General features: G+C 35.5%; 5 protein-coding genes across 5 annotated transcripts; 4 read left to right on the top strand and 1 right to left on the bottom strand.

Moving 5' to 3' along the window:
• Positions 1-8: 8 nt before the first annotated feature.
• LOC108855093 (E3 ubiquitin-protein ligase ATL31) lies at positions 9-1,258 on the top strand. Its single transcript, XM_018628805.2, has one exon. The coding sequence runs from the start codon at positions 10-12 to the stop codon at positions 1,141-1,143; it is 1,134 nt and encodes a 377-aa protein (XP_018484307.1). The 5' UTR covers position 9; the 3' UTR covers positions 1,144-1,258.
• A 3,089-nt stretch (positions 1,259-4,347) lies between these two features.
• On the top strand, positions 4,348-5,696 carry LOC108850253 (E3 ubiquitin-protein ligase ATL31-like). Its single transcript, XM_057009242.1, has one exon. The coding sequence runs from the start codon at positions 4,475-4,477 to the stop codon at positions 5,360-5,362; it is 888 nt and encodes a 295-aa protein (XP_056865222.1). The 5' UTR covers positions 4,348-4,474; the 3' UTR covers positions 5,363-5,696.
• Positions 5,697-6,442: 746 nt separating this feature from the next.
• LOC108849850 (signal peptidase complex subunit 3B) lies at positions 6,443-8,113 on the top strand. The gene is made up of 6 exons (XM_018623463.2): positions 6,443-6,701; positions 6,859-6,906; positions 7,269-7,331; positions 7,460-7,513; positions 7,619-7,705; positions 7,792-8,113. Exons 1-6 carry the CDS (start codon positions 6,576-6,578, stop codon positions 7,915-7,917), a joined length of 504 nt encoding a protein of 167 aa, XP_018478965.1. The 5' UTR covers positions 6,443-6,575; the 3' UTR covers positions 7,918-8,113.
• Positions 8,114-8,166: 53 nt separating this feature from the next.
• LOC108849849 (F-box/LRR-repeat/kelch-repeat protein At1g09650-like) lies at positions 8,167-9,386 on the top strand. The gene has a single exon (XM_018623462.2). The coding sequence runs from the start codon at positions 8,192-8,194 to the stop codon at positions 9,314-9,316; it is 1,125 nt and encodes a 374-aa protein (XP_018478964.1). The 5' UTR covers positions 8,167-8,191; the 3' UTR covers positions 9,317-9,386.
• A 200-nt stretch (positions 9,387-9,586) lies between these two features.
• LOC108851991 (uncharacterized) lies at positions 9,587-10,524 on the bottom strand. Its single transcript, XM_018625473.2, has one exon. It carries the CDS (start codon positions 10,306-10,308, stop codon positions 9,655-9,657), a length of 654 nt encoding a protein of 217 aa, XP_018480975.1. The 5' UTR covers positions 10,309-10,524; the 3' UTR covers positions 9,587-9,654.
• Between the last annotated feature and the right edge of the window lie 5,230 nt (positions 10,525-15,754).

Below are 15,754 nucleotides of genomic sequence, written 5' to 3'. Positions count from 1 at the left end.
TCCAGAAGCATGAAGAGTTTTTTACCGTTGACCAGAAAGCAATACACTTTTCCAGCTCTTGTCATGTTTCTACTATTAGCCTGGTCGGAGCTTGCGTCGAGTCAGCCCGGACAAGAAGACGCAAGTAACCCGTACGCCTACGGCGGCAGGCTAAGTCCGGCCATGGCTGGGTTCGTTGTGGCTTTAGTCGCCATGCTCTTCTTCGTTGGGTTCTTCACCGTCTACATCCGCCACTGCACGCACGCAGTTGACGACAGCGTTGACTCTAGGGTAGGAGCGAGAAGAGCAACGAACGCGACGGTTGCGCTTGGTCTCGACGCGTCGATGCTCGAGACGTTCCCGACTTTTGTCTACTCGGAAGTAAAGACGCAGAAGATCGGTAAAGATGCGTTGGAGTGTGCGATTTGTCTGAACGAGTTTCAGGACGATGAAACGCTGCGTTTGCTACCTAAATGTGATCACGTGTTCCACCCACACTGCATCGGTGCATGGCTCCAGGGTCACGTGACTTGTCCAGTTTGCCGCACGAATCTCGCTGACCAGCAGCAGAAGAGGACTGAACCTGTCGAACCGGAAGTAATAACCGAAACGGATATCGAGTCGCAGCTAACCGTGATTCCTGAACCGGAAGTGGAGAGTGTTGCGCGTGTCAAATTCTCGAGGTCACACACGACGGGACATTCGCTGGTGTTACCTGGAGAATGTACCGAGCGGTTTACTCTACGGTTACCGGATGATTTAAGAAAGAAGATAATGATGAAAGGTAAAATGAACCGGTCGAAAAGTCTTTTGGTTCTACCGAGGAGTGGTAAATTGGCTGGCCGCTCAAGGGTTAAATCAAACCAGTGGTTGTTCATCAAAACACCGTCGTTTATGTGGCGGAGCCCCGATGATAGTTCGATTAGGCTAGATGGTACTGGTTGTATTAGAGCAAATGCAGTAACAAGTCCGGCGGGTGACTCGGTAGGAGCAGACCGGTGGCGTTTTCTTAGAAGCATGTCGTTTTGGTGGAGGAGTACGCCGGTTCCTTCGCCGAGAGTTGAAGTCAATAAGAACGGTGAAGGAACATCGTCTGTTCAAGCTCAACATACCGATACAAATGGTTTAAGTTTAACCAGCGATTCCGTGAAGTTACCGGTTTAGTTGGCTAAAACTTTTAGGCTGTAAATGTTTAGGATAACTTTTTTTTATGGGCAAATAACCAAAATAAAAATTATAATATTTATTTTTTATTTTTAAAAATTTGAACACATTACTAAAACTCCATCCCTTAACTCTAAACTCTAAATCTTAAATTAATTAATCCAAGAGTTATAAATGCATATTTACCATTCAATAAAATTTATTTTGGTTATTTTTCCCCTTTTGATGTACTTGGTTTAGTGCTATTTTTGTTTTTTTCTCTTTTCTTATAGATAAAATAGGATTTGATAAAACAAAAATAAATGCAATATAGCAAATATAACAAACTCATCTCATTTATTTTCATGAAAGTCGCAGAATTGATAGAATGATTATTTCACTTTATTTAAAGGTAATTTTGGTGGATCTAAATAACTAGGTCATGTTACATCATTTATTCTATCAAAATAACAATATAGCTTCTGTCAAAAAACAAATCTTGCCTTTTCCCAAAAACAAATATGATACATAATAAAAATATAAATAACTTTTAAACATAAAACATCATAAATATAAATTGGTCTTATACTTATATGGATAATTTATAGTTTTTTGATAGTTTTAATAGTTTTTATCGGTCTAATAACTTTGAGATTCAATCCGTGATTAGTTTATGATCGAACCAGTTATTAGACTCAATCCGATTATATCTGATTAATGGTTAAATCCAATCTAATTATCAGGTCGGTTCAGTTTTAAAAACAATGGTCACTTGACAAATAATCCAAAATAAAAAATATGGACCACGATATATCGCTTTCCAATAGATAAATACAAACGCAGACGTAAATTCAATTTTGTTTGTATGATCGTTTTTCTTCAAAATAATGGAGTCATTGGTCGAGAGGAAGCCTCAGGCATATGACAACAATGGTGGAATTGTGCTGGTGACTGCAACTACACGCCGCAATTCACCCAACGTATTAGAGCAACCCCATTGGGTAAAAGCTCCACTTGGAGTTCTTAAAATGAAAAATATACATTTTTCAATTAGTAAATTAATTAAAAATTTATTTTTTATTTTTAAAGAACCAATTAAAAACAATCATGCAGACCATAAGTTTTTTATAGGTTTTTCTAAATCTCTTATTTAATAATATCTCCAACAGTACTCTATTTTTCATATACAGAAAAACCACTCCACGCAGAATACCTTGAACACTTGACTTAGTATATATATATATATATATATATGAAAAACGAAGTAAAGAAAATAAAAATAATTAAAGTTGATTTATTCAAAATCAAAATTTGTTTTATATAATATTAAACATAAGAATTAGACATTTTGGATATTTTTATTATGTGTAAATTAGATTGTACAAATATAAAAATAAAAGAAAAGCAAAGTAAATATTAAGCAAAAACAAAGAATTTTTCAATATGGTCAAATATAATACTTTTAATTTATTAAAAGTATTTAGAGATTTCTAGTTAAAACGCTTTTTGTAGTCATTTGATCAAAATATATTTGTAGTAAAGAAGTATTTTTTTGTTTCTTTTGTAATATATACTATCTTGATTAAAAATTTTGTTTTTAGATATTATTTAACATTTTAAAAATAATAAAATCTTTGTTTTAATTATTATGTAATATTTTAGTAATAAATAATTTTTATTATGATTTTTTTTTTGAAAAATAACTGTCATATAAGTAATTTTTTTAAAAATATTAAAAATATTTTTAAAAGATTTGTAGTCCCTTAAAAATGTAAAGAAGGTGTGGATAAATGTTTTATAAAAATAAAACATATAAAAATGAATAAATCATCTAAATAATAGTAATTATAAAATATTTATATCCAACTAAAGATAACTCACTTTGTGTTATATAAGTTTTTTGTAATCATCAAAGAAAAATGTATATATTAAAGAATTTTTATTATTTTAAAATACATAAGAGAATTTTAAAGCTTAAGATAATGTTTTAAAAATAATATTATTTCTTTTTAATATTTAAAAAATATTTTTGTAAATTTTCCTTTTATAAAATCACATTTGTACTATTTAATAGTTGTATGAGGGATTCTGATTTAATAGTACAAATGTGATTTTATAAAAGGAAAATTTACAAAATTAATTTTGTTTTATAAAATCACATTTGTACTATTAAATCAGGAATCCCTCATACAATTATGTAAATTTTCCTTTTATAAAATCACATTTGACCAGGTTAAATACGACTAATCAGATTTAGGTGGTTTTCTTGACCAATCAAAACTAAATTTAAAAATAATAATTGGGCCGAATAATTTATTTAAGAGATTTTCAGGTTGGATCGAGTAGTTTATTAAAATTATGTTTTTAAATTAATAATTTATGTAGAGAATTTTATTGTAATATAGGCCATTTAGGCTAAGACTTTGAATGATTTTTAACATAATTGAATCCTAATATATAATGTATCATTTTCAGATGTAATATAATCCCACTATGTTAAACCTATTGCATTTATTTGTATTTTTGTTTAATTATTAGATTCAATTATTGTATATAACTTTTAGTTTGAAGAAAAATTAAAATAAGTATAATGAAATGCATTAACCTTTATTTAAGTTTTGTAAATATATAGTTTATAATAATTTAAATATAAATACAAAACACTTTAAAAACACTCGAGAATTAGTATTATTGATTACAAATTACAATATTTAAATCCACCTTTAAACGTAAAACCCAAAATTAAAAAATAATACAAAAAGATAAAAAACCAGTACAATTATACCAGTGTAATTCTAAATGTGTTATAAACAAACAGAATTCTAAATACTTACAAGTTTCAAATATTGTTCTCTTCTATATGAAATGATAAAATGAAACAATTTCGCGCTTTGAAAACACAGTTTAGAATCAAGTTATATATTAAAATACATACATATGAAATTCATTATAAATTTTGATAAATGTTTTCTTTTTATTATATATATATGTTATTTAGAAAAAAATACATAAATTAAAATTTAGCTGACAGGAATTAATAAATAAAAAATTAATAACCATAAAAGAAAAAGGAATTATATCTTCAATATATTATAAGGTCAAACTTTCCAAAGAGTAGTATGAACTTACAACTGGGAGTTGGGAAGCTCTTCCCACGTGTCTCTAGATGATCCGACACATTTGCTGAAGACATATCCCCTAATTGGTGGCCCCACCACCCTCTTGAGTCGATCCTCCTTACTTCTTCACCAAGTGTTCAACTTTCCAAATAATATCTCTCTATATAACTTCACATTCTTCTCCTCTCATGTGGTAATAATAACCAAACTGTGCTTCTGATATTTTCAGAAGCATGAAGAGTTTCTTACCGTTGACCAGTAAGCAAACCGCTTTCCCAGCTCCTGTCCTGTTTCTACTATTAGCCATGTCGGAGCTAGCGTCATGTCAATCCGGACAAGAGGACCCAGATAAGCCGCACGATTACATTCGAAGTCTCATCGTGCATATGGTAATTACGATTGCAATCCTCATTCCCTTCGTGTTCCTCGCCCTCTACATCCGCCACTGCAGGGAGACAGACGGCAGCGTTAACCATTTTCTAGGAGCGACTAACGCGACGGTTGCGCGTGGTCTCGAACCGTCGATGATCCAGACGTTCCCGACTTTCATCTACTCGGAAGTGAAGACACAGAGGATCGGGAACGGTGCGTTGGAGTGTGCCATCTGTCTCAACGAGTTTCAGGACGATGAAACCCTGCGTTTGCTACCAAAATGCGATCACGTGTTCCACCCTCACTGCATCGGCGAATGGCTCCAAAGTCACGTGACTTGTCCCGTTTGCCGCACGAATCTCGCTGACCAGCAGCAGACGGCTGAACCTGTCGAACCGGAAGTAATAGCCGAAACCGATATCGAGTCGCAGCAAACCGTGATTCCTGAACTGGCGGTGGAGAGTGTTGCACGTGTCAGATTACCGAGGTCGCACACGACGGGACATTCGATGACATTACCTGGAGAATGTACCGAGCGGTTTACGCTAAGGTTACCGGGTGATTTAATAAAGAAGATAATGGAGAGTGGGAAAACGAACCGGTCGAAAAGTCTTTCGGCTCTACCGAGGAGTACTGGTAAACCGGTTTCGGTTGACCGATCAATAGATCGATGGGACCGGTGGTTATTCCTCAGATCACCGCCGTTTATGTGGCGGAGATGGGAGCGAGGAATTGGTGGTAGCATTTAAGCAAATGCAGTAACATGTCCTATCGGGTGGAGTTTTCTTTGAAAAGCGTCGTTTTTGTGGAGGAGTACGCCGGTTCCTTCGCCTAGAGTTGAAGTTAACAAGGACGGTGAAGGAACATCATGGGTTCAAGTTCAACGTACGGAGACGGTTGGTTTAAGTTTAACCAACGATTCCGTTAGGTTGCCGGTTTAGTTGGCTAAAACTCAAGTGTTAAAAGATAAAATAGAATTGATAGAATAAAAAATGAATGAAATGTAGAAAAACAGAATAAATCCATCTCATTTATTTTTCAACAAGGTTGTAGAAAAATACCTTTTCTTTAGATTTTGTTTGTTTTATGGGATTGATATAACGATTATTTCATTCAATTAAAAGGTAAAAGAAATTGTAGTATATATAATGAATGTCATCTGACGTAATTTTACTATACAGAATAACAATACAGCTTCTATCAAAATTATGTTTTTTTCACGTACGTTTTCCAAAAAAATATATATATTGTGCATTGTTCACACAATACGCAATTCTCTAGTTTTCTTTATGATTTTCTTGTAAGATATTAAAAGTCAATCCCATGGAAAAGAAGAATATGCGTATAATGTAGCTACTTACAGTATAACCTCTTTAAATTAATAATCTATAAATTAATAATCTATAAATTAATATACATTAAAAATCTCTATAAAATAATATAACTTTATAGTTTCAAATTAATTTTTTGGTTCCATTATTATTTCGATAAATTAATATCTCTATAAATTAATAAAAAATATAATTTTGGTGTAGTCCTAACATTATTAATTTATAGAAATTTCACCGTATATAATTTATGAAATTCTTCATTGAGATTCAATCTTATAATTATTAATTTATAAAGATTTCACCGTATATAATTTATGAAATTCTTCATTGAGGTTCAATCCGGTAATTCTAGTATCAATAAAATGTTCCACAAGATTTAACATGTTCATTACTACTCATCAGTAATCAATCACACATAACCGACAAATCAAGTTCTCAACCGATGCTCTAGTAAACCGGAATACCGGTTATCACATTAGTGTTATATACTGTTATCAGTGAATGAAAAAAAAAATTAATTAGCAAAAGAGGCGAAAACAGAAACGTTCTTCTTCTTTTTCTTCCTTCTTCCTTGGAGTGGATCCGAAGAACGTAAAAAAACAAAACACTAGGCGGGTGATTATAAGAGAGGATGCATTCTTTTGGGTACAGAGCGAATGCTCTGCTCACGTTCGCTTTAACGATACTTGCCTTCATGTGCGCCATCGCGTCCTTCTCAGATAATTTCAGTAACCAAACTCCTTCTGCTCAAATCCAGGTATGCGTTTGTTTTCAATTTGCAGAGATCTCTTTTTGTGTATCGTGGACCTAAAAATACATGCTTTAGTTTGTGACAGGGTTAAGTTGTTTAGATCCTTAGCTTTTGTTTTGATTCTGGTCTTGTGGAGTGTTTGAGCCTTTTAATGATTGTGCAGATATTGAATATCAATTGGTTTCAGGAGGAACCTCATGGTAATGATGAGGTAAGCTCTCTCATGGTCTTTCCAGTTTTTTTCTTTCCTTCAGCAGATGAAAGTTTGGCTTTTTGATGGTTTGAGTAAGAATCCATAATTGGTTATGACTTTTGTACTTTTTGTATGAAAAAACTTTAGTGAGAGCCATATATTAAGCTTAGTATTCATTGTTTAGATGCGACTGTTTCTTTGGATATAATGATTTTACATAGCCTAGCTCTCTTGAAATTCATCCAAGTTGTTGAATATACACCAGGAATGTGATATTAGTTTATAAGTAGATGCTCTGTTATTTTCCAGCATATATGCACACACCATTAGTTTTGTATTCGTTATCTGTTACATAAATTCAGCACGTAACGTGTTTTCAGGTCAGCTTGACACTGAACATAACAGCGGACTTGCAGTCACTCTTTACTTGGAACACAAAGCAGGTATATTGTAGCACACAGCAATGCTAATCTGACATCCTCCTAATTTTATACTGTCTTATTGGATACTTCTTTTTTTGTATGGGTCGGATAAACATAATGAAACCAATACAAACGAAAATTATTTGCAGGTATTCGCTTTTGTTGCAGCAGAGTATAAAACCTCGAAGAATTCTCTTAATCAGGTATAAATCTACTCTGCTTAGCCTAGTGCTCTCGTTGTGGATAAGAACAAGTTCAGAGTTATGTGTGTTTTAGCGTTGCATTTGACATTTTTTTCTTTCCCACAGGTTTCTTTATGGGACGCCATAATACCCGAGAAAGAGCATGCCAAGTTCTGGATTCAAATCTCAAATAAGTACCCTTTCATCGATAAGGTACTTGAAAGCAAAGCACTTTCTCTTAAAAGCATTCGTTCGTCCCCCTTTTGTCAAGAGCGTATCTGATTGTGGATCTTTTTTAGGGACACAACCTCCGAGGGAAGGACTTCAACTTGACACTGCACTGGCATGTCATGCCCAAGACCGGCAAGATGTTAGCTGACAAAATAGTCATGTCTGGTTATCGTTTACCCGATGCATACAGATGATTATTATGAAAAGCCTCATGCATCAATCTAGGAAAGAAAAAAGAGTTAATGTTTCAGGTGTCTGATCTGCATACATAAGGTTATTTATATATAATTTAGATTTATTTTTATATTAAAGATAATAAGAAGATAATTATGATGTTGGCTACATGTGATTTTGTTTTACTAAAAATAAAAAAAATAACAAGATAGAAAAGGAAAGTGTGTTGATATTTTCCTTTTCATGTGAGCCTATATAAGAGAGAGAGAGAGCCTATGTATCTCTTCATCATCAATGGCTAGGAAGACAAAACTTAGGAGGATAGAATCAGTATCAGTACCCCACCATGTGGTAGAGCTAATCATGGAGAGACTCCCTGTGAAGTCTCTGCTGAGTTTCAAGGCTGTGTCGAAGCAATGGAAATCAACGATCGAGTCCGGGTTCTTCCAAGAAAGACAGTTGAAGCATCGTCAGCAGTCTGGAGATCAAGATGTTCTCATGGTGTCTTCAACTTCTCTAAGAACACTTGTGTTTGGTTCACTATCATCATCATCATCAGTCAAAATCCCTTGGGGAAACGAAGACTACTTAGTTTGTCAGAGCAGCGTGGACGGCCTCCTTTGTCTGTACGATACTGACCAACCTGGTTTTGTGGTGAACCCCACAACAGGATGGTATCGGCCTCTTCCTCTCTCGAGATTACAACAACTCATAATCGGCTTAGGAGACGGTTACTACAAGCTTGAACACGCAAACTTCGATCCTGGGTTCGGTAAAGACGAGTTCACAGGAACACACAAGCCCGTCTGGCTCTACAACTCTTTCGAAATAGGTCTTGAAAACGCTACCACGTGTGAGGTTTTCGACTTTCAGACCAACTCTTGGAGGTACGTCACACCCTCAGCTCCTTGTCGGATTCTCGGAGGTTTGCCCACTCCTGTGTTTGTAGATGGGTCGCTTCATTGGTTCACAGAGTGTGAAGAAACCAAGGTGTTGTCCTTCGATCTTCGCACTGAAACTTTTAAAGTCATCTCTAAAGCTCCCTTTGCATCCAATGAACGTCGTCAGTTGAATATTCTTTTGTGCAACCTCAACAACCGCTTGTGTGTATCTCAGAAGAAGAAGTTTGACCAAGTTATATGGTCGTTCAATTCATTCAACAAGACATGGGACAAGCTCTGGTCCATAGATATTAATCGAACTCGGCTTTCCTTTGGTTTCCCATCATTATGCGCTCTCTCACCACTAGCAATTTTTGTGGAGAAGGAGAAGAAGAAGAAGAAGTTGTTGTTTTATGATCAGGGTGACAATCAAACGCTGGTGATACATGACCCTGAAACCCAATCACATGATGTTGCTTTTTCTGATAAATCCATTGGATATCCTGTTTGTTATTTTCCAAGTTTAATCTCTATTTGATCATTGTTAATTGTTAATATCAATCAAGGTTATTGTGTACTTGTTTCATAGTATTTGATTTTTTTTTTCTTTTCGCAGTAGTATTCATTGGAATATAACACATTTTTAAATCATCTCTTGATAGATCTCCTATGGAACAAGTACTGGGTTGAACACTACAGCTCTACCATTGTTTTGAAGTGTGTGCTTTGTCATTCGTTTTGCTCAATGGTAACATAACTGAATGCATTCATCACATCTAAGGGCAGTAAAAGCTTTAGACCTTTAGCATGAAAACAACAAGATCCTCGGAGGTTGAATATTATTAGAATCAAACACACTTAGTCACTTACACTTGTTTAGACTCTTCTACGAGATCTCCTCTTACTAAGAAGAACCGAAGAAGAACAACAAGACCTGACTTGAGAAGCTAACTTAACAAAACTCTCTTTCTTGAATCCAAAAACCACACTCAAACAGAGAAACACAAAGAACAAAGATGTAGCCTCTCTCTTCAGCTCTTTCACCAAACTGATACCAAGCAAGCAAGCTCCTAAAACCTTCAGAACCTCATCACTCTTTATCACCTTCCCAGAGACTTTGCAGTAACCACAAATCCACAGCATTACACAAACGAGAATCAAAATTGGTACTCTGTTCCGTTTCCTTCTCCACCCATCAAATCTCCCCCATCCTCTCCCTCCACCACCACCACCACCACATCCTCCATCAACGCCTCCGCCTAAATCAGCAATGATGAGATCCAACGGCTGCGGTAGAATCCCAAGTTTAGTAGACAGTAAAGACAGAGACTTGAACAGAAACCTCCTCGCGCTTATTCCCTGCCCGGCTCTTTTCTTCCTCCTCCTTGCACAAAGAACCAAACTTTGGAACTGGGTTCGATGTGGAATCGAAGGGAGCGACACAGAGAGTGGAGATATTGATGAAAGTCTCGGACTTTGTGGATGAATCAAATGAAACCCACTGAAATGCGAGGATAGACGAAGAGTCATCAACGCAGTTTCTGTCTTCTTGTATTGTGGGTGTGTGTGAGAGTTAACAGGTTTCTCCGAACCTTTTCTTTACACACGTTTGAAACAACAAAACCAAACCGAACCGAAAACTTAAATTTAAGACATAAAAATTCGAACTAAAAAACTGAAATCAGAATTACTCGTGCGTGGCTGGCTTCGTCAGACATTTTTTTCCTCGGCAATTCCAGGTCCACGCTCTCTTTCTCTGTCTATTGAATCTCTGCTATTTGTTCGTTGATGAACTGATATTGTGTGGTGTTACAAAAAAAAAAGAACTGTTATTGTGGTGAGCTAAGAAAATGAAGTGACAAACTAGCAGCTTAGTTTTGGTTCGGTCCGAGCAACTTTGATGTGACTTACATTTTAACATTTTTTCTCTTCAATCAGGTTCCTTTTTCTGGTTGTTAATGCTCCTTAATATCACCAAAACTATGATTATGGATTGAAGTTACAATGAGTCAAATTAGAGATTGATTGGGAGAAGATCTAAGCTTTTTTTCTAATTCACTAGAGAGTAACCAACCCCCTGAATCTGCAGGATATTCTTCAGATGTTCAAATTTGATTTGGTTCTAGACTTCAGAAGTTCACTTAGTAAAAGTAATCTCAAAGGGATGGAGGTTCATTCAGTCTCGGTGCTTGCTGGATTTGAGTTTAGCATCTTTTGGTCCCATCGTGTTTCTTTAAGATTCTAGAGGCATATCTATAGGCATGACTTGACCCTAGTAACAGATTAGATTCAGAAATGATATTGATGCTTGTTCCCAATATAGAAGCAACTCTCAATGCATTTTTTTTTCTGACAGCTGAGAGCAATGATCGGCTTACACTTCAGCTCAAGGACCTTTCCTTAGAGTTTTCATGGTCCTTAGCAAGACTCAAAGAAGCAATTCATTGTGATGCAAGCACTTAGTCCCCTTCTACGCCTACTTCTTGTTCAGGGGAGACACTCAAAATCAATTGCTGTTCTGGTCCAAGAGCAAAATACTCCAGAGGCAAAGATCTGGCTCTCCTCTGAGATGTCCACCTTTCTTTGGTTATACACCAGCATCCTAGAGTAATGGAAAAAAAAAACTCAAAACAATTTTGAGCTCAAAGGGATTTACCAAACCTTATTTTTTTTCAGATATATTCTTGTTGTGTTTTTTTAAGATAATTATGCATATATACTTGTATTAAATAAGTATTATAATGGAATTATAATTAAGTACTGTAACTAGAGTTTTAGTGTTATTGAATATAGAATTTTAATGGAATTAGAATTAAATATTGTAATAAAAGTTTGAGTGTATTTTAATGGAGTTTAATGATTCGACTACAATGCATGTCGAATTAGTTGTAATTCATTTTATAACTAGTATGGAATTCTTTGTTTCCAGAAACCACTGATTAAAAGAAATCTACTTTTTAAGCAGTTATCTATTCATAATTATTTGTTTGAGATCAGAAAAAATAGCAATCTAGATTAAATCCGAAAGTTATGGAAAGAAGAAGATCAAACGCAAACAAAAAAAAATATTTTTTTAAGTGAAGAGACTCTCACTTCAATCAATCATATATTTGTTATCATTGTATGAGAAATTTTAGAACAGTATATTTGAAGAAATCAAAATAAGAAATGCAAGATTTTGTTAAATCTAATTTCCTTATAAAAGTACATATCAAATTTTATTAAAACTAAATTTCAACAAAAGCAAATAGAATTTTTATTACAAGTGATTTTAATTGCTTTCATATTCTATTTAGCAATTACTCAGTTCAAGTGAATTTTGCTTTCATTGTATCCATTAATTCAATAATACTCTTTTAAATGAATCATATAAATAAATAAAAAAGTTAAAAGTGGTATATGATGTAGTAGTTAATATAAACAAGAGGCTAACAATCTGTTTAGTCTCACAATGCACAAGCAATGAACATAATATAAGAAAGCAAAGCTTCTTTATATTAAATACAATAATAAATTGATTCTTACAAATCGATAGTTCACTATTATACAAACTAAGGAACGAAGGGAAACACTATATTCCTTAACATTCCTTAAAAAATTTACCATTCATCAGGAACAATTTTTCTTTTTTATTCCTTCTCGTTCCCTAATTCGTAGAGAATTATAGAACAAATTTGTTCCTTATAAATTTTGATAAGGAATCATTATTTTCATCATTCCTTAAATTTTATTCCTACTCATTCTTTTCTCATTCATTCTCATTGATCCTACGATGGTTACCAATCACCATAGGTGTAATGGTTTGATGAATGTCAATAACACAGTAGGTTTTATCAATGCTCTTAGTATTTGGAGTTTGGAAGAAACATTGTGCATACTATAGTATAGCATTCCTAGTGAACTCCCTCCGTCCCAAGATACAATTGGTATACCGTATCTTACTGATGATTCGAAGTTGCAATATCACTGGCAATAAGTCCCGCCCAGTTTGGTGAGACTGAGCAAAATATGGCAGCTGACTTGAGTGGAACGGTAAAGCATCGTTCGTCCACGGTTTAATGATTTCTTTTACTTTTATCTCTCTCCATTTTAACTCAGAATTTATTCTACAATATAAGATTCACATAACCAAACAAACATTAGAAAACAATAATAAACACAAAATCGAGAATCATATAAATCAGGGTTTGGATTGATGCATCAAAGCTAACACAAAACAACCATAAGTAGTAGATGGCTTCAGAAAATCAACAGTACTAAACATTCGGTAAGAGCAAGAAGAACACAGAGAAAAAGAAACTCTGAGATGAAGGAATCATATAAACACACAGTCACAGCAAGAAGAACATAGAGCAAATGGAACTCGAGACTAAGGAATCATATGTCTTGTGAATCCATCTTCAAACCACCATTTTTTTTTTTGCTTTTCAAGTTAATCAGAAAAAAAAGTGTAATCAATAGGCAATCCAAAACATCAAGTGTGTGTTTCCGACAGAGAAAAAAACATACATCTTCTATGCTCTGCTCAAAATTTCCAGAGATTCCTCTAGGACCTTGGCGTGCTTGCTCTGTTTTGTCAGCTTGTTGCTGATTGTCTTTAGCGATCTGCCTCAGCTCTTTCACAACATAATCCTGGTACGATTTCATCTCGTACTTCAGCCTCAAAGAAATCATACAAAAAATACATGAACATTAACAAGGACCGACAAAAACTCTTAATTCAAGACTTCAAACATATATCATCAAGTTAGTAAGGGAGAGAACCTTGAGTGTTGAATGAATGCATCCAAATCTTGCTTGGTCGCAAGAAAGCCATATATATAGTTGGCGAACACCTCCAGAAAACCAACTGCCGCTACGGTCCCAAGCGTTTCTATCTAACCCTTTCTGAGCTAAGTCCCTGTGTAAGCGGTCAGCCTCAAAAATAGCCAGTGGCGCTACTCTCAGAGACGAGAACACTCATCCCACGATGGCCCTGTGGACCATAGGGAATGGCGTGCTCTAATAGCAGGATACCCGTTAAAGTATTCAAGTATGCCTAGCCAGTGATGAGCAGAAAGTAAGTTATAAAACGTAAAAAGACAGAAGAAGAAGTTCACCTTATCGTTGTCGTCTTTGTCCAGTCTAGTATTCATAATGATGACTATTGCAACTGCTGAGCAACCTCTTTGTGCATACCATATTGATGAATGGATCCATCCCAGCGAGCTTCCCATAAGGTATATAATCGCAGCGTTGTTTCTTTGTGTATTAAAAAAAAATTAATGACATGATACTTGTTTGGTCCAGATTTGCATCACTAGCTCTAACGTGAATGATTCGTAGAAAATGATGGAGGAGATGATGGAGAACTCTGAACTTTTTTACCAAATGTTAATTTTGATATATTCAAAGTTAAAAAAAAAACTCCACGAGTGTTCATTTGTTTTCTTAGTAAGCTAATTGTATCCTGATACAAGCCTAAGCTATCAAAGGCTGTATAACTCTTAGTACAAGAGAGAATCGATCTAGCACAAGGGGTGATCCGGCTGGACTGATCTAATCAACCAAAAGGATCTGGACAGGAAAGGCTGGATGGATTGAAGAGCACCACAAAGGTTGCGGATGGCCTTTGATACAACTCACAAGCCACGGTCTCAGTGATTCCACACAAAGACAGAGACTAACACGTTCACTAAGCAATGGAATCCACCTAACTACTTAGAGAAACATAAGAACAAAAGCAAAAGCTTTAAAGAGAAAATTCTCGGTTTATTATAAAAATGATCAAAGGTGATTCTAAAATGTACAAATGGGTCTGCTTATATAGTGCACGACCTTAGACAAGACCAAACGGTCATATGAAAAGAAAGGAAACAAAAATAAAGAAAAGGCTGCAATGGTGCTGATCTTGATCGAAATAGAGCCGTTGGAGAGATATCTTTGGGATTTTGTCTTGGCTTGAGTTTCTTTGAATCTGGACGGTTTAAGGGGATAGGATAGCTTCTTGGGAACCTTCTTGATGGTCTTGAATGTGCTGATGTCGTGCCTCACTTGATAGGGAAAGAGCTGTTGGAGCTTTATTGCAAGAGGCTCCAAATAAGGCAAGTTGAAACAAATGTAGATCCTCTTGATCACATGCTGGCTGGTGTATGGTGGAATGATGGAATGCTCTTCTGGATGGTTGGATGTGTATTCTGGATGTCTTTGATCAAGTAGAAACTCTCCTGGTCGCCATAACTTGGTTTGGTTAAGATTGAACCGGTGAGACTCCAAATCAGGCAGGTGCAGAACTGGTTTGACCGGTTTAGGGAAATGGACCATAACTCCATAATTACGTGGGCTTTTCTCCTCATTCTTGGCTTGTTGGAAAGCTAAGAGATCCATCTTGAATTCCATAGCTGAATTTGGCTCGGTTCGCTTCTTGGTTGGTTTGAAATTCTCTTCTAAAGACCGGTACTCGCAAACGGATGGACTGGAAAACCTCCAACTTGTAAAATTCATAACTTCCTGCTCAGTGAAGCTTTTCTTGAAATTCCAATTGTGCTTGACTCCTTCTTGAGTGTAGAATCCAGGAAAATTGTCCTCGTGATAAAAAACTTCCTGGTTTGAACGATATGGCATTTTGAATGCACCTATGTCGCTGCTGGCTCCAATGTAGCTTGTATGGTTGGTCTCATGAGTTGGTGGTTCGGCTACTGACTTGAGGTCCTCATCATTCCCTCCTTCTTCAAAAGGTTTTGTCCTCAAAACCGATTTATCTGCACCAAGATAGAGCAAGTCAGGTTTCATCCTCTTTTGAGATTCTAGGGTCTTACCTTGGTATTGTTTTGGTTTGAACTTTGATGGCACATCTGGTGGTTTTTCTTTGGAAAAATAGGATAGGATTACTCCTCTGGTCCGGTCTGGTGTGATCTTGGCTTTGGGTAGATCTCCTCTGGAATCTTCAGCATTGGTTCCTGTCATAGACTCAACATCTTTGGCTAAAGACAAGTGT

Source organism: Raphanus sativus, chromosome 4 (genome assembly GCF_000801105.2).
Source record: "Raphanus sativus cultivar WK10039 chromosome 4, ASM80110v3, whole genome shotgun sequence".
Classification (NCBI taxonomy): domain Eukaryota; kingdom Viridiplantae; phylum Streptophyta; class Magnoliopsida; order Brassicales; family Brassicaceae; genus Raphanus; species Raphanus sativus.
The sequence above is the reverse complement of the archived record's forward strand: the minus strand, read 5'-3'. Positions and strand labels throughout refer to the sequence as shown.

What these genes read in the sequence shown, in the direction of transcription:
- LOC108851991 (XM_018625473.2), bottom strand. Translation starts at nt 10,308, where the DNA reads ATGACTCTTCGTCTATCCTCGCATTTCAGTGGGTTTCATTTGATTCAT.
- LOC108849850 (XM_018623463.2), top strand. Translation starts at nt 6,576, where the DNA reads ATGCATTCTTTTGGGTACAGAGCGAATGCTCTGCTCACGTTCGCTTTA. An exon ending in CTCCTTCTGCTCAAATCCAG is followed by an intron (nt 6,702 to 6,858) that starts GTATGCGTTTGT and finishes ATGATTGTGCAG; the next exon opens with ATATTGAATATCAATTGGTT. An exon ending in AACCTCATGGTAATGATGAG is followed by an intron (nt 6,907 to 7,268) that starts GTAAGCTCTCTC and finishes ACGTGTTTTCAG; the next exon opens with GTCAGCTTGACACTGAACAT.
- LOC108850253 (XM_057009242.1), top strand. Translation starts at nt 4,475, where the DNA reads ATGAAGAGTTTCTTACCGTTGACCAGTAAGCAAACCGCTTTCCCAGCT.
- LOC108855093 (XM_018628805.2), top strand. Translation starts at nt 10, where the DNA reads ATGAAGAGTTTTTTACCGTTGACCAGAAAGCAATACACTTTTCCAGCT.
- LOC108849849 (XM_018623462.2), top strand. Translation starts at nt 8,192, where the DNA reads ATGGCTAGGAAGACAAAACTTAGGAGGATAGAATCAGTATCAGTACCC.